This window comes from Lissotriton helveticus, chromosome 2_1 (genome assembly GCF_964261635.1).
Source record: "Lissotriton helveticus chromosome 2_1, aLisHel1.1, whole genome shotgun sequence".
Taxonomy (NCBI): Eukaryota; Metazoa; Chordata; class Amphibia; order Caudata; family Salamandridae; genus Lissotriton; species Lissotriton helveticus.
The window spans coordinates 1,371,666,818-1,371,685,434 of NC_136059.1; the positions used below are offsets into that span (position 1 = coordinate 1,371,666,818).

Consider the following 18,617-nt stretch of genomic DNA (forward strand, 5'->3'; position numbering starts at 1 on the left):
TAAGAATCAGCTGAGATTAGACTTGTAGACCAAACAGCTGTAGGAGCATTTGTAAAAAATACATCTGGCCTCTGTATAGCGCTGTAGCAACTGTGGCAGTCTGTAAGTGCCTTTTTGTCCAGTTCTATTTTTTGTTGTTGACCATAGTATTGTAGTGAGGAGTCGTCGTGTCTGGTTTGTGTAACAAAATATCTTTGATGTGTTCAGAGACAAGATTTAGAAGAAATAACCACTTGTAGGTGAAGTTAGGAGTTGCATGGATCAGAGCAAGTGAGCCTCACGAAGGAAGAAAGAAAAAAACTTTAACGTTTAACTACTCCTCACAGTGCACTGAGAATTGTCAGCAAAATCAAAGAAACAGGACCACACTGCATATCTCAAATACCCAACTTCGCACAGCACCAAAACCTGGATCCAAGCTTTACACCCTGCTGTAGATTTCCAGGCACAAATCAGGGGTGGACATGAATATCCAGAGTCATCCCACCATTTTCAGAAAGGGGACTCTGTTCCCCTTAAGCCGAGAGGTGTCACCTTGTGCCCATGCACTGCATCTGCTTGCAAATACTCATCGTGTGTAACATGGCCTCTGGTTGTTTGCAAATTCCATCCCACCAGAAGCTCCCATTTATCTGCGAGAAAGCCCCCAGGAGAGAGTTTTCTTTGCATCTCTTATCTGAGCAACTAGAAAACTTCATGCCATGAACCCTTCTATTGCTTAATGAACTGCAAAATGTGCAGTACGTTTGTCCTTAGGAGCTATATAAAGATGACCAGCAGGAACTAATTACGCATTAAAATGAGTAATATTTACCAAGCCTTGCAAAAGCTAATAAGTCTCGCCTTTTGGATGCCAACGCAGACCTACTAATTTGTAATTGCTTCTTACGGATATTGTTCAGCATCAGCGGAAAAAGTAACAAGCATTTGCAATGCAATAGGTCTCGCAACATTAAAGTTTGAGTTATTGGCATTGTATATGACAATGTGTTGCATTAAATTTTTAGCATAATAAAAACAGTTACATTTGCGAAGTAGCCTCTTCGTCGCTGCCTGATGCTACGGGTGTTTAACGAGTTTAAGCTATTGGCATTGTAATTAACAATGCCTTTTATTTATGTTTTAAAAAACAAAAATAATAGGCATTGTCAATTACAGTGCCAATAGCTTAAAATGTACAAAAGACTTCGCAAACACTATGCAGTCGAAACATGAAAACCAAAATCTCATAAAAACACTGCATTTGTCAGACCCTCCAGGATATTGAGGCACAGATTAGCAAATATAGCTGCACACAAATGAGAATTTAGTGGCATAGAACTCAAAATGTAGCAGCACTTTAACAGCAATATATTTTTCTACAGTTCTTCTTTTGCCATGGTTACTGGTGTGCCCTGGCTGGACCACAATTAAGGGGCAGCAGAAATATTTGCAGGACAGATAACTCATCAATAACAAGAATAACATCCTACTTTGTAAATAATTAACTTGAAATGTATTGTATGCTCATTTGTCCCATGTCAATATTCTGGACCCTGGGGTGACTCGAGCCACAGTGCACAGACGGTGCACGCTATACATTAGGCTGGTGATTTGGACTGGCGACGTATGGATAAGAGGGGGACTTCATTCTGTGGCAGAGCGTGTATTGATTATCGATCCCCCCCGTCAATAGTTCTTTAAACGGGCTGATGTCAGGTACAGAGAACTTGCACTTCTTTCATTTTAATGAAGGAGTACTCGCACTTCTCAGCAGAAGTGCAATGCTTATAATGGGAGAGTGCTGGCACTTGTCGGAAGCACACCGGGATTCTAGGACAGTGACCACGGCAGATGCTCTCTAGTCTCTTACAAAAAAAAGCCCTGTACGTAATCTAGAAAGAGCCAACTCAAATGCCGCGACCTATGTGCTTACGTTGCCTGTCCGCAGCCCCCCTCCCCCCATCCCTCCAGCATCAGCTGTGGTTTTATTTACCTGCTGGTGACATCACTGTCTGCGAGTGGCGCGTGCAATAGAAAGTGACACAACCCACTAAGGGCAGATTTGGATAGCTTCGAAGGGGGCTCGCTGATGCGAGCCAGTTGCAAAACATTTAATCCATCATGCCACAGCCTGTTCTTTCCATTACATACAAGGACCTTATTCATGAAGGATTTTTCATTCATGATTTTTTGTTATTGCTTGAGGTATGAAGATTGGGGCCGTAAATCGCAGCTCACCCGCCGTCACGGTGTAAGATCTTGCTGCAGTACACTTTGATCCAAGAACACAGATTAAGTCGAAGGCACCCCGTTTCAATCTGACCTCCGATTAGCCAGCGCAACATCACTAATGCCCTTTTGTCATATCTGTGTAATCTGCTTGGCTTAATGTGTAATCGCGTGCCAGTGTTACACCAGTGTTGTCAAGTGATCCTTTGACCCTCCTGGTTCCTCAGCTGATAACTCTAGCACGCTGGACGGGACTTGTAAAATTTACCTTTCCTGTTACAAACATTAGCCTACAACTCCCATCATGCTTAGTGCTACTGATGGAAATACCAGAACGGGCTGAAAGTTACATCTGTGACATGGAGCCAGTTGGTAGCTATGGTGGGGGCACCATGCCAGTCCACGGTTTATATTTTCAATGGCTGTCAATCTAAAGTCCCAGAGGCCTGGCCAGGGTTTCAGGCGTGTGTAATCAATGGATCTCTGACGCAGATACCCTGAGAACACGCGAAACAGCCCAGACATCTCTGTTGTCACTTCAAATGATCCGTCAGACTCAAGTACCAGATTACAGCGCACAAATCCCGGAGTGGCTCATTAACGCGTCCCCTGTGCCCTCCCCGCCCCTCCACCCCACTCCGTGACATGGAGGCATCCAACAGCTTGAACTGCAAGCACTGCTGACTTTAGCGCTACATTCCTACGAGCCACTAAACGTATGCAGACGATATAATTAACAAACCACTAAGTGAGCCTTTCAAAAATTCTCGCTATTAAACTCTTAATTGCGATTGGCTACAAAGCCTTGAGGCACCGGTGAATGCTTCCAAGACAGGAAGTTTGGGCTCCCAAGTCCCCGGTCAGCCGCTGGTAGATTGTGTTATCATGGGGCACACACCACTTTTCCCTTCTCCTACCTCCTACTTGGCATCAGTCGCTCGTCTGTGAATCGGGAGCGCCTGAAAACGGTTAAATCGGGGCGTGTACCAGGTAAATCATTTCTCGCACGCCCGCAGGCGCCGTGATCCAGCTCACTGAAGACAATGCAACATTGAGACGGGGTGAGGGGGCGAGAGGTAGGCACACCGACGGGGGCTCACGAGAGGGTGGCGGCCAGGCTCCAGCCGAGATTATCGATCGCATGTGACCAATTATTCATTGTTGCGTTCCGGGAAGTGTCTTTTGATCATTGAAATGCAGTCACAATTCGCCATCACCCTGCCTGCCTGAGTGCGCTCAAGCCCTGGCCTGCCCTGCCACTCCCGGCCCCAGGGCCGCTACCCCGCTCGCTGTAACTCGCTGCAGAAGCAAAAAAGCCTACCTTTCTTCCTCCGCGGCATGGGGGAGGTAAATCCTAGCGTACAAATCACGAAATCCCCGCGCCACAAAAACAGAACCAGTAGGAAAAAAAGCATTTAGATGAGATGATCTGCGAGATGCGATCTGCGCGCGCATTCCAAAACGAAACGAAACCTAGCGTGGGGGCGGGACTTCCGTCTTGTGCGCGAAGCCCGCGCCCACGGAGTTCCTGGTCAAGAGCAGTGCGTGATGCGGGGCTCCCATGCCGGAGAGCCCCGCGGAGGCGACAGAACACACTGGCTGTAAGTGGGCCTTGGGGGGCGCTCGTGTGTGTGAGTGTGTGTGCGCGTGTGTGCGTGTATGTTCGCTCCTGTGTGTGTGTCTCTGTGTGCGACGGCAGGGGGAGGGGGGAGTGTTTCTGTCTGTGTGTCTGTCTCCGCTCGTGTGTGTGTGTGGGCGCATGCGTGCAGGGGGAGGTGTGCCTGGGTATGTTTGTGCTTCCCAGGAGACAGCCAGGCCGAGCGCGGCGCGTGCCTGTCAGCGCGTGCCACTTTCAAATCGCCTCCAAGGCGATGCGCGCGGCCAGGACTGTCTCCTGGGAAGCTCACATGCCGACAATAGGGGCTTCGCGCGGCTAGCCGAGACCTAAAAATGCTTTGATGTGCATGCGTGCACATGTAATTATGAGCTGGGGAGGCGTAAGAGAGCAACTTTCTAGGATCAGTGGGGCATTTCTGAACGAATGCAGCACACGAGTGAGAAAGCAGGGAAAGGTGTACTCCCCGTTGAGTGGTGATGTCACAATATCGAACAGAGTGATGACAACTCATGAAGCATCTAAGAGCGAGTGATGATGTCACTAATGAACTACCAGCAGTAATGTGAGGGAACTGACAGATGTGATGTAACATGGGCGATTTAACATCAGTGATATCACACAAGGAAATAGGCAGCAGAGATACATAATATATATGGGAATGTTGAGGTCACCCAAGAAAACCAGCTGTCAATGGTGAGGGCATCAGAGGCAATAAAAAAATTGGCGATATCAGGCAATATTAGCGAAAGCTGACACCAGGACATATTTGGATTAATGTTAAAAATGAAAATTGAAAGAGCTGAAACCACTTGGCGAGATTGACTTCGGTGGTATACATGAGGCAACTGATAGCGTGATGTCACATGAGGCAACTGGCAGCGACGCAGTAGACTCCAAACAAAACTCCATGAGCTCAATTAACAGTTGTGATACTAGTGAAGTTTTCTACATCGAGGTCACACATAAAAACAAACAACAGCAATGCAACATGTTAAATGGCACGTAAATGTGGACAAAGAAATCAAGATCAATTATGTAATGAGTTAACTGCCAGCAGTGCTGTCGCACTGGAGAACTGACAAGAGTGAACCGAAGTCACTCAGTAAAGTGATATCAATGCTAGCTTTCTAGGGACAGTACTGCATGACATGTAGAAAATACTCTGAGAAGGAATGTTACAGCTCTGATATTGCATGACCAGAATGGGACACTTCTGAGTGGCGAAGTTTTTTTGCAGAAATCAGACGTCTTGTTTTTCAATGACCAGGTTTGTAAGAAAGATAATTTGATAGCAATTAACACACAACAATCAATACATTGTACTGCATTATATGCTGAGACCTGCCATGCACCACTCACAGAAAGAACAATAGTAAAACACAGCTGCAAATATACCATAAATACTAATTGTGTCTTGGGTCAGGTGGGATGCTCAGCGCCAAAAATGGTCCTGTGCGTTTCCCCAGCGTGCTTTCAGATAAAGGCTTTTAAATTCCTTTCCCAACCAGCCAAGATACGTGCGTTTCCCCAGCGTGCTTTCAGATAAAGGCTTTTAAATTCCTTTCCCAACCAGCCAAGATACCTGCATAAGCTAGACAGGAAGAGGCAGCAACAGACCAACTGTGGTCATTCAGGGCATACAGGACTACAATTCGTTGATTTCAAGTACTATTTATTGTATTGAACCAAAATACGTCAGGTCAGGACTATAGGTAATAAAGTAGGAGGTAGGGAAGGGAGTCAACGTTTTAGCGGGTCAGTTCCTTCACTGTGTCCCAGATTAACTCCTTTCAATCTCTGATGTCTGGTTCTTCGGTACTGGTTCCTGGTCATTCCAGCAGAAGAGGAGAAATGGTCTACTTCCCCCAAAATAAACAGATAGGACAACAAGTCAGGCGTCTGTACAGTCAGTCTTAATATAAAGGTGAACCCTTCACCGTCACCCAGGGTGCTCTGAACTTTCTTCAGGGTTGCCCGCTCTATACCTTAAGCTGCAACCACTTTTGTTAGCGTCTCATACCACCACCACCACCACCACCTTCTAGTGCCTTTAAATAAGCATTCACATGCAGTGGAGTACCAAAAACCCTAAGGGTGTCCTTTTTTCCACCTGTTTAATGAAAAGAGGCTCAAAAACGGTACTTGCCTTAAGCCACGACCCTCCTGGGTCGTGGCTGAGGGAGTTCCACCGCCATGCTCTCATTCTGGCCGGTTTGACTCTGGCGCAGTGCCTCCTGGCGCTATCCTGCCGCTTCCTGTCAACCGCTCCTCCGTTTTGTGGCTCTCGCTCTGGTCCTCGGTGTCTCGCTTCTCCCACAGCGTCGACTGTGCTGCTCCTTTCTCCCTCGACTCTGCTCCGGCGTCTTCATGCTTCACCTGTTCCTCCTTCCTCTTCAGCCCTTCAACCGACGTCCCGCCCTTCATTTCCGCCTTCCTCGTCACGTCCGCCTGCAGTGCTGTAACGCCGACTCCCTCCACCGAGTGTCCCGATCCTGCTGCCATATTGAAAATCCCATCAGAGGGCGTCACGGGTTTACACCAACATTTGGTTAAATACAGGTCCAGTGCATTTCTGTCCCCACCGCACAGCTGCCGTCAGTTAACAATAGACCGCAGCGCCAAGGAACTTCAGTGTACAGTCACACCGTCTCTGCTGTTTAGTACTCTACCTCTTACTTGTATTTATTTACCCCAAGCACACTGTGGGCTCTTTGCTGAACTGTCCTTCTGAGAAGTGCATGCTGCCCAAGCGCAGACAAGCCAGAGATTTAAGTAAATCAGCATTGTTAAAGACAATCTGGTGGGATGGCTAAGGCAGCGATTTTAACAAACGCTGTAAAGCAGTCACTGCTGGCCGCTTTACAGCACTTTTAGGTGGAAGAGGCAATGTAGCTGGTGCTAATGTAAAGTGCTTCAATTCATTCATATTGAATTGGCGATATATGAAGCTGCAAAAAAAAAAATTAACAGCATTTACAAAGGTTTGCAATGTGTTTTTTCTGGCGAGATGGGAGAGGACGGTCAGAGGCCTGAAAGCAGTGATGGGAGGGGTTTGGAGAATTAAAAGCGACAGCAGAAAGGTGGGGGTAAATTGAAATCGAAGGCGGGAGAGAATTGAAAATAGTGACAGGATGGGGGGTTGTAAACCACGATAGGAGGGTGGTGGTGACAGGGAAAACAACCAAGGAAGGGGTTTTGAAAGCAACTCCACCAAAATAAAATTAGTCTCGCTGTAGAAAGCTTCAGGTATGTGTATGTCTGTTTGCACACGTGATCATGCAACTGATGTCTGCACATGACTAGCATGATCACATGTGCTGCTTACTTATAAATTGTAATGGTTTGCCATGAGCCTCATATCCACGTTCTTACTCCATGGTTTCCACAGCCGTATCTCCAGATGCTGCTGTGGTTTCATGGAGGACAGACCTGCAGCTGGAAGGCTCCTGCTAATTTATGAATAAATACTTCTAAATGTACCCCGCGTTTCCTCATTCATCTCTACTGGACACTCGCAACAAGTGGCAGGTGAGCCGATCCGTGTGCAATGTAACTGGTGCTCATGTAGTGCAATCCAATACCTTTGGATCAAATGAATACTGTATATATTAAAAACAAAGGGAGGGTGGTAAGGGTTGAAAGTAGCAGCACTAAAAAAATGAATGTATCTGTTTTTGTGTAACGTATTCCAGTGATCATGAAAAGCACTTCAATGCCCTCAGCAGATTGCAGTGTTAACCCGTTGCGTGCTCATGAAGGCTCTACACCGTCATGCGGGCGGAGGCGTGGAGCAGCTAAAACGTAGTACACTCAGCAGATTTTGATTACCCGCCAAAAATCTGTTTATAAAGGCAATTCATGTCTGTTTAAAAATGTCACTTTCAGCCATTTCCAAGCTCAGTTACAAATTGATATGTGGAAAAAACATACATGCGATTTAAAAAGAAAAAAAGAAAAAACTTTTCACATTCCTTAGTGATGGCAATTTGTTGGCTTTGTTAAAATAGGCTTCTGAACTTTTAAGTGAGGGTTATAAGGAAAAGACATCACTCAGGCCTAAAAAAATAAAAATATCTACTCTCCCAATCGCTATGGCAAGTCTGATTTAGTCAGGTTGAGCTATTGAAAAGGAACAGGAAAGCTGTTCATTTAGAAAGTATATGACCAATAAAGATTCCATTAAAGCTTGTTTTTATCTGGTCACATTTGAGGTGCTTTTAAAGACAGAGGTTGACCCTGGCAGGGCTACCCAAAGCTAAACTGGCCCCTTTAAGGGCCACTCTGAACTCTGCTGCAAGACTCATCACAGGCTCAAGAAAGTGTGATCATCAAGGGAGGAGCTTCGCGGGCATCCAAGATGGTCGCGTGAGCACAGAGCTCCCCGGACCCGCGCTGCCCTTCACGGATATCCCGACTACATCCTGATTTCGAAGACGGGCCTTTGATCGTACATCCTTGCTGATCTGCGTACCCTTTGAAAAATTGAATTTGGACGCTGTGGTCCACTCTTGCATCGTCTTTGCTTTCTGTGGCCCACCCCGAGGCGGACCGGGGGCTCGGTTGCCTGGAAGGCCGTGGAGTAGTTGATCAACAACGACGGTAGGGGTCCCCTCTGGTCGGCCCCTCCTGACTTTCGGTTTCGTTTTCTGCTCACGGCTCTTGTTGGCGGAGGCTCAGCCTTGATCCACCTTCGGCCTGTTGTCCCCTTGCCGTTCGGTACTGGCCTGACAGATTGCCCGCAGCCTGGCCTTTTTTGTGCCTACAATCATCTGCTTAGGTCTTGTTGACTGTCTGGACACTTCACGACCGGCCATTTTCACCAGGTCGCGAGGACCCCTTCGGGGTCCCTTTTCCAATATGGCCTCCGGACCGCCGCTTGAGAAGCGCAAGACCAAGACACCTCTCCGTGGTGGCCAAACCCAGACGAACATCATGGATCACTACTCGCAGGCCAAGGGGTCGCCTGGCGCTGCGGGCCGTGCCTTGGATCCTTCTGGGGCTGTTTCCTCGGCGTCTACGGAACCATCCTTGCAGGACGTTATGACTGCCATTGCCAACATGCAGGCCTCTATGGGACAGCAGTACGATGCCCTGGTCTCTAAGATCGACACGGTGGCCGTTGACATTACGCTGATTATAGCGGACCTGGCGAAGACCAATGAGAGGGTCGAATCCCTGGGCTTGAAGACTTCTAGTCTCACCGCGGATGTAGCGGAGGCCCAGACTGAGATCGGCAATCTGCGTTCTTCCCATGACCTGATGGCTCGTCGTCTCGAGGACTATGAGAACAGGGCCCGCCGCAACAACGTGCGCCTTATTGGTGTCCCGGAAAATCCCGAGATCCTGGGGGTTGACCTCTTGGTGGAGGACTTGATCACCAACTATCTTTCTCCCACTGGGCTCAGCAAGTTCTTTGCGGTTGAGCGCGCCCATCGTGTCCCAGGTGGAAAGGCCAAGCCGGGTGTTCCTCCAAGGCCCATTATCGCCAGGTTGTTCCATTTCCGAGACCGGGATGTGGTTCTTCAGGCCTCACGGGACAAGGGCCCAATTAACTTTGAGAATGCTTCCGTTTCTTTTTATCCCGACTTTTCACCGCTTGTCCAAAAACAAAGACTTGGCTTTCAGGGAGTGAAGAAACGTTTGCGGGACTTGGGTCTCAAGTACGCCTTGTTGTTCCCTACTAGACTCCGGATTGAGTATCAGGACCGTGCTTTCTTTTTCGACCGACCTGAAAATGTCAGCGACTGCCTTGATTCTCTACCCCGAAGAGATGAGCGTACTGGGCACCCCGGAGGCCTGGCGGAGTGAGGACTGTTACACAGCTCCCCCCACTGGAAGGAGACTCCCGGTGCACAGCTCCAAAAAGACAATACTGTCTTATATGTAACTGATCAATTTCAATCCAAAGTGTAATCACAACGAATACTTGATAAAGTTCATCAATGATTTATTCCATAAATCCAATTTTTTGATAAATCATAAATCTCTCCAAATGCCTGGAATCGACATCATTCCAAAATCATGTTGTTAACATAACTCCCAGCATAACTCCCAATGCATTTCGGGCTGAAATTACGCCCTTCCTCAGGGGAAAGCTCTAAGAACATAAAGGAAAGCAAAATGGTATCACTATCATGTAATACAATGATGTGTCCATCACCATAGCCTCACGTGTAAACAAATAATTCGACATTTGTAATGAATAGAGTCATTCTGCGTGCTCAAGGACATGTGAGTCAGTCAAAAAATCATGCAAATGTGTCGAAAACGCAAAAGTAATGAAAATCACAACACGATGATGCCGAAGGTAAAGGCATGTGCGCAACTGAATTTAATAAACACCGCATGTGACGGGAAAGGTAAAAAACCATTTAGAAAGCGGGCGGCGTGAGGACTGTACCTGTGGACCCTGGCGTCTGAACTTTTCTGCTGTTTCAGCTGAGTCTGGACTTGGGTCTTTGTTAGGCCTATATTAGCCTGGGGGCGGCGGGGGGGGGGGGGGGGTGTGAACGGGGACTCTTCCTGGGTTCTTAGTGTAGCTTAGATTAGTAATGGGGCGACAGGCACACTGCAAGTTGGGGTGGCTTACTAGTCGTACGCAGGGTGGGGGGGGTAACAAGTTCAAGTTGGGGAGGGGGGGGGTGGTGTGTGTGTGTGTGTGTGTGTGTGTGTGTGTGTGTGTGTGTGTGTGTGTGTTTTCTCGCGAGGCAGTGTACTGTTTGCTTTATTTGCACTGATCGTGGGGTTCTATGTGGGTCCTGCTCCGCCTGCTTCTCGGGGGTGGCGAGTTGAGACTTATCCTGGAATGTCAATGGGTTGGGGGACAGAATTAAGCGAAGTATTGTGTTGCGATTCCTTAGGCGTCATTCTCCCGATATTGTACTCCTACAGGAGACACACTTAATTGGCAATGCATGTCAGGCTATGAACAGGCGTGGTTATCGGTTGGTGGCTCACGCAGGGTTTACTTCTGGGTCCAGGGGGGCTGGTATACTCATTCGGTCCGCTCTCCCTTTTGCAATTGACGAGGTGAAACTTGATGACAGGGGGCGCTATGCGGTGCTCACTGGTAGGTGGGAAGGTAGGACGCTATCCATACTTTCAGTCTATGTCCCCCCGGGTCTGCAAGCTTTAACCTACGCTGACCTCTGTAGAGTCCTGTTGGACCTTCCTGAAGGCCTCCTGATTCTGTGTGGGGATCTGAATTTGGTTGTTTCTGGCGCTTCTGATCGCCATCCTCCTAGAGATCTACCCAGGTCACACATGTGGTTGAGTGACTTGCTAGAGACCTTTGGGCTAGTGGATGCCTGGAGACTGCTGCACCCCACACAGTTGCAGTATACCTTCCACTCTGGGGCACACTGCAGTCTTTCTAGATTGGACTATTTCTTAATGCCAGCAGTCCAATCCTCCTCCATTAGAGAAATCCGTCACCTCCCTAGGGGTATTTCTGATCACTCCCCGCTGTGGCTCCGGTATGAGGTCGGGGCAGGCGATGAGGGAAGAGTTGCTCCTATTAATCCATGGTACTTTCGCAACCCCAAGACCCGCTCGGAACTTGTGAAAGCTATTGAGCATTATTTTGTTGAAAATGTGGGGTCTGTTTCTTCTGCTATTTCGCTATGGGAAGCATTTAAAACTGTTATACGTGGTCAGTCCCTATCCTTGATTGTTGCTGCCAAGAAGGCTGCAAACGTGGAGGTTGTGCGATTGGAATCTGAGATACCTGCTTTGGAAGATGATCTTCTGTCGGGCGTCTCTGGTGAGAAGTTGCACTCCCTTGCTCTGAAACAAGCTGACTACAAGGCTCTGGTGACTGATGCTGCGAAAGTGATGTATAGGGAGCAGCAGGGACGACTGTATGATGTGGGTGACAAAGCTGGTAAATTGCTTGCGTGGTTGGACAAGAAAGAGGGTCAAGAAAGAGGGTCAATCGTGTGGTCCCTGTGATTGAGCGGCCTGATGGTGAGTGTGTCACGGACCCAGTTGGGATCGTTCAGTGTTTTGCGGACCACTTTGGGACGGTGTACACCTCTATCTGTGATAGGGATGAGGAGGACTCCCGGCTGTTGTTGAGGGATATTGCTTTGCCTCGTCTTTCTGATGCGGACAGAGATCTCATGGATGCTCCGCTCACTGTGGATGAAGTTGCGGTGGCTATTCGTTCCCTCCGATCGGGTAAGGCGATGGGCCCCAATGGTTTGCCCATTGAATTGTATAAGCTGCGACCCGACAAAATGGCGCCCTATCTCAGGGACATGTTCCTTGAGGCTTTGGAGTCTGGCTCCCTCCCCTTGGACCAACGACTTGCCACTATTGTTGTCATTCCTAAAGAGGGTAAGCCACGGGATCGTTGTACCTCGTATAGACCTATTTCTTTACTTAACGCCGAACCCAAAATTTTGGCCAAACTACTGGCTAATCGCTTGGTAACTGTGATTGGGGACTTGAGCCACCCGGATCAATCCGGTTTTATCCCACACCGCAACACCGCTTTGAATCTGCGTAGACTCCATGGAGTTCTCGCGAGAGCTGGGACGCTTACTGAGCCTGCCATTTTGGCCTCTCTTGACGCTACCATGGCCTTCGACACTATCGAATGGCCCTACCTTTGGGCGGCCCTCTCGAAGTTCGGGTTTGGGCCGGGCTTCATAGCCTGGGTGAAATTCCTTTATGAGACTCCCCTGGCTCGTTAATCGAAGAGTGTCTTGCGTTTTTACGCTCGGACGGGGTACCCGGCAGGGCTGTCCGCTGTCTCCCTTGCTTTTTGCTCTCGCTCTGGAGCCCTTGGCGGAGTGGCTCCGTTGGGAGCCTTCTATGCGGGGCATCCGATGGTCTCCCGATTTCGAGGATCGAGTTTCGCTATACGCGGACGACATCCTTCTCTATCTCACTTCCCCTAAAAAGTCCCTTAATGTACTTTTTGACGTTCTGACCTCCTTCGGAAAGAATTCCGGTCTTGTCATTAATTGGGCTAAATCCTGCGTCTACGTTCTGGCTGGAGAGCTCCCTCCAATGCCGCGTAGATTTCTGATTCATGTGGCGGAGACCGGTTTTAAGTACTTGTGGATTTATGTTTCCTTGGACCCCTCTAGGCGCTACCAGCTTAAACTTACTACCCCCTCTTCAGCGGCTCACGCTCGATGTAGCTCGCTGGCGTAAGTTGCCTCGGTCGCCCCTCGGTAGAGCGGCGCTTTTCAAAATAATGTCTCTACCTCGTTTTTTGTACGCGCTTCAGAACTCCTTCGACCAGATCGCCTCGGGCTACTTTCGTGCAGTGGAGAGCCTACAGAGACAGCTGGTCTGGGATGGGCGTGCCCGTATTGCTCTTTCCAAACTCACGCCTCCGTGGTATGATGGCGGTATAGCCCTCCCGGACATCAGACGTTACTACTGGGCGTCCCAGTTGAGTGCCATTAATCATGCGACCTACGGACCAGGCCCTGCCCCGGCGTTTTCTATGGATAAATTTATTCTGCCAGGCAGGTCCTTCAACAGAGCGTTGTACGCTGGGAGACTCCCTGAAACACTGACCGGTCCCACTAAGATTGCAGTGCGAGTGTGGCATGGCAGGTTCACTCGGGCCACCCCCTTGTATGACTCGGAGTGTTTGGGCTCCCTGTGGAGATCGAAAGGATTTGATAAATGGGATATGATTGGTATCAGCAGAGTGGGCGATTTGTGGTCAGAGGGTACTGTCAAGCCCTTTGACGCGCTACGAGTGGAATATGAGCTTGGTGACAGTGAATTCTTTCGGTACGCCCAGGTCCGTCATGCTCAGTTGTCTGTATTTACTGCGGGTGATGATATTCCTGAGTCTTCCCCACTGGAGGGCCGTATTTTGGATGGACACGTGCCCGACAGTACTATCTCATTGATTTATAAAAAACTCATCAATAACAGGACTGACTTGTTGGTTCGCTTCAGGGCCTCGTGGTGGGCTGACAGCCTGGAATTGGATGATGAGGACTGGCAGGCTGCTCTGTCCTCGCCTAAAGAGGTCGCCATTCCTGCTCGTTTGAGGTTCGTTCAGCTTAAAATACTTCACCGAGTGTATGTCACTGGGCCTTGTCTGGTTCGAATGGGGTTTTCTTTGGACGGGCTATGCAAGCGTGGTTGTGGTATGTTTGGTACCTTTCTCCACATTTTGTGGGAATGCCCGGAGGTGGTTGCTTTCTGGTCCCGAGTACATGCTGTAATGGAAGGTGTCACAGGTGTGTCACTGCTGCCCGAGGCCAGGCGTTGTTTGTTGAATGTGTGGGAGCCCAATGACTACAGCTCAGCGCAGATTGTATGGGCGACCCTTGGAAATATGGTCGCGAAGAGGGACATTGCCCAGCTCTGGGGTTCACATAGGTCGCCCACCCTTTCTAAGTGGAAGGAAAACATGGACTGGTGCATGTTCCGGGAGAAGACTGTGTACCCCTTTCCCGGGGTCGGCCCAAGAAGTGGGGTAGGATCTGGTCCCAATGGAATGCCTATCGTGGTAACATATGTACCCCTCCACAAGATATCACCATAGATGCGTCCTCGTCCCCCTAATTGACATTCACCCTTCATTTACTGTTGATGATTCTGTTTGTTTCCTTGTCCACCCTTATCCCCGTATTGGTTGATAGCAATGTATTTCTGTACTTTTGGAGCTCTGCCCGCATGACCTCACGATGATGTACTACTGTGTTTTTGCCTCGTGAAGTTTGGATTGTTTTTTCTGTACGTCTGTTTAATTTTAATAAAATGTATAAAAATTTAAAAAAAGAAAGTGTGATCACATCTCACCAGACCAAATACAACTCAACGATAAACTGCTTGAAGCATAAAGCACTCCATCATATGTAAATGTCGGAATTTGTAAAGCGCACAGCTACCTCCACCGGAGGTGTCCCGGCGCTGTCCGTATACCGCTTAGGAACCCTTCCTGGCTTTCCTGGGAAATGTCCACTCCTGGGCACCCCCCAGGTGCAGCCAGGCATCCCAGCGCTTTTGGGGCCGTTGTGGAGACTAAGCAAGCTATTGCCCAGAGTTGCAGCGTGGGACCCATGATCAGAACAGGCACTGAGGCGAGAATATCGGCATCCCAGCGCTTTTGGGGCCGTTGTGGAGACTAAGCAAGCTATTGCCCAGAGTTGCAGCGTGGGACCCATGATCAGAACAGGCACTGAGGCGAGAATATCCAGTCTGGGGAATTAATGAGCCCGAGACCCGCCGAGGCGGGAATCGAACCCTGGTCCCTGGCCAGAGCTCTGCATCAAGGTCTGCCTGCTCTAACCATTGAGCCACACTTCTCCACCATCATAACACACCCACGTATTTGGCAAATAAAAGTAAACTTTCGGGTGGGAATCACACACTAAGAAGTTAACACACTTCTGCTGCAACCACAAAAGTTCAAAAAGAAGAGACCCTACAGCCGTGCCTTCTCAGGTCTTGCACCGAGAATTTGGAACACTCTCCCGCCATAAATCAGAAGTAACCCCTCTACTTATGAATTTAATAAAAGAAGTCTAACCTTTGCTCCTGAATAGCTATAAGTGACATTAGGACTGTTGCCTTCGAAACCAATAGTAATGACCTTACAACTCTGTCTTCCCTTGTCTACTATGCAATCTTCATCTTGTTAAGTGTTAGCATGTCGACTCCGTCTCCACTGTGCTTCTTCTGCATAACCTTAGTTATCTGTTATTTTCTCCTTTGTCAGTCTAATCAGCTAGCTTTGATTATACAACGCTCTGATACAATGCCGGGTCTTGTTCGTGCTCTATAAAAACTTTTCAAATAAATATAAATTCAAAAAAACATCAGCTTCCGTCTATCTACAAATTGCTGCTTATTATTTCCTGGAGATTAGGGTTTACTTTTCTTTCCCGGACCACAAGGTTAAAGGATTTTGTAAGGTGAACTGTCGGACAATCGTTATGAAGGGAACAGCTATAAGATGCCCTGCTTTTTTCCTAATACACAAAGTATTTAAATAGATTATAAACGATCAGTTCAAAAATGTAAAATATATCAGCGATTAGGAACGCACCTTTGTCTACTTCAGAAGTGTGACGGAAGCAACGTTTTTAATTGGATCAAAACAAATCAGAACACTTTAATTGGTGATGTGCAAATGATAAATATTGCAGAAACCTAATTTCCAAACATTATTGTCTGTATGATGTATACTTTTATCCGTAAAACTGCATGTTGGTGGGAAATTGTGTGAGTGAGTTTTTAAACAAGCTGAGAAAACATTCCTGCCCCTGCAGTAATTACAATGCTGTTAGTGAAATAACAGGCAAGTCAAGTGACATGGTACACGCTATGTGGGCTAGATTTGCTTTATACGTGTAGGAAAAGAGTAGTCAATTAAACAGACGTGTTTCTGTACAACAGACATGCTGAAATTACACTTTTGAAGGTGCTCCCATATGTGATAGGGAAGAAAAAGGCAGCTCGGTGAAATAGAATGTTTGCCCATGATCACACAATTAGAGACAGTTTAGGGGTCAAGGCCATTACAGTTAGGAATAATATATTATTTAAGTCACTAGACGTCCAGATCTGATAACATGATTTTTTTAGGCAAAATCACTCTTATTGGGACAACATTGAGAATTGCATTCGACAATTAATGCGGCTCCCCACCATTTTTATTTGGACTTTAGCAAAGTCTTCGTTACTCTTTGCCTGAAGTTAATTTTAGCAACACATTTAACTAAAAGAAGAACAAGTACATCATGAAACGGTCATTACACAGACATTTAAATAGTTGGCAAGTTACGCTGCGGGTTGGTGCTCCGATGGAACCACGAGATTTGCAGCTAATGACAAGTATGAAGCGGTTTCTTACCCAATACTTCCCAAAGTGTGTCCCTACTACTCACCCGTCCGGGGAGTACTCCAGGTTGAAGACGGCGCCATGGGTGCGGGTGCTCAGGTTCACAGAGTCTGCAGGGCTGATGGAGCTGTAGAGCTGGGTCATGCAGCGGTAGTTGTCCCGCGCGGGGTCTACATACAGTCCCCGCCGCACGCATCGCTCCCGTAGCCACCACATCAACTTGCCGCCCGGCTGCGGGGAAGAGAAGGGGGGTACAGGGGTGTCCTCCTTCTCCCCATCTTTCTCCTCCTCCTGGAGCACCTCGGGGCTGTCCGCGCGGGGGCTGGAGCCGCGCGTAGCCCCCGCCTCGCGCACCCGCGCGTCTGGCACGTCCCGGCGTGTGGCTCTGGAGGTGCGGGAGGTCTCATCTCCGTTCAGCGGAGTCTCCGCCTCCCCGGAGCCGACCCGAGGAGGACGCAGCAAGCTCATGCTGGAGGGAGCGGCTCCTGGTGTTGGCGAATGGTGGCAATCAGCCGGTGGCGCCGCTGCTGTTGAACGCGGACGTCGGGGGGCTCATCGCGCAGATTGGCCGCTCGTGACACGAGTCGCGGCGATAGGGACACAGCGGGGCCCAGGATGCGAACCGCTTCCGGTATGAGCCACTGGTGTAGCCTCAAAACAAGTCCGGGTGGAAAGGACTGTCCCACTACCCGTATCTGTGCGCAGACGCTAGACCGCGATCTAACTACGAGCGTAACGTGTCTCAGCAGCGGCCATGTTGGGTATTTATTTATTTTATTTTTATTTATGCATTTTTATATAGCGCGGACTTTACCCGAAGGCGTCAGAGCGCTTCACATTAGGAACAGAAATGAAACATAATGAGAAACATTACAAAAGAACAGATTGCAAAAACATACGTTACTTACATAAGGTAATAGTGACAATTGTGAGCAAACAAAATACATGAGGTAGTAAAAACTGTGAGCAACCAAAAATACATGAGGTGGTAAAGGTAATAGTGACAATCGTGAGCAAACAAAATACTTGAGTAAAAATTGTGAGCAACCAAAATGCATGAGGTAGTAAAGGTAATAGTGACAATCGTGAGCAAACAAAATACTTGAGTAAAAATTGTGAGCAACCAAAATACATGAGGTAGTCAAAAGTGCACAAGAGGAAATAAAAGTGACAAGTGTGCAGTTATAAGAGAAAACAGAGTATAATTAGAGGTATAGTCCTGCAATAAGTGCTAGCCACTCAGGCTCAGGAACAAGCGTTACGCGGGCAAGGTGGCACTTGTGCAAGTATCAAAGGTAAAGACATGTGAGAGGCAGCAGCCGTGTGTTGCAAGGGCAGAGTGGTGTGTGCATGTTACAAAAGGGCACCGAACACCAGTACATGGAAAATACTGCAAAAAGGCAGACCCTCCAATCACAGGCATACACTGGGAAGGCACTTCCATGGTCATGGAAAGTAGAAATTATCAGTAGTGGGAAGTCTTCCTCACAAATAGCAAGAGGACGTGGATTACTTTTGGAGGTGTCTCTGGAGGAGGAGAACTTTGAGGTCCCTTTTGAAGGCCTGGGAGGAGGCGGTGGTCCGGAGCTGAGGTGGAAAGGAGTTCCAGATTCTCACTGCGTTGCCTGAAAAGGATTGGGCCATTGTTCTTTCCTTCTTGAAAGTGGGAGGTTCAAGCAGTAGATTCTCCGCATTGCGTGACCGTCTAGAGCCACCAGAGAGTTTCAGTTTATTCGCCAGGTAGCTGGGAGATGAGGAGTGCAAGGCTTTGTGGGTAATGCAGGCAGTCTTGTAGATAGCTCTAGCCTCGAAGGGAAGCCAGCGGAGGGTGGATAACATCGGTGTGATGTGATCGCTTCTTTTGGCCCCATATATGAAATGAGCTGCTGAATGGAAGACAAACTTAAGTGGGGACAGGTGAGATTTGGGGAGGCCAGTAAGTAGAGAATTGCAGTAGTCTAGTCT

At 48.3% G+C, this 18,617-nt stretch overlaps 1 protein-coding gene across 1 annotated transcript in view; it reads right to left on the reverse strand.

Annotated features, from left to right (window-relative positions):
• DCAF10 (DDB1 and CUL4 associated factor 10) overlaps positions 1–17,331 on the reverse strand; it is a 290,928-nt gene extending 273,597 nt beyond the window's left edge. The window contains exon 1 of the mRNA XM_078676309.1: positions 16,699–17,331. Within this exon, the coding sequence (XP_078532435.1) occupies positions 16,699–17,120 (422 nt within the window). The 5' untranslated portion in view covers positions 17,121–17,331. The remainder of the gene's footprint in view (positions 1–16,698) is intronic.
• Between the last annotated feature and the right edge of the window lie 1,286 nt (positions 17,332–18,617).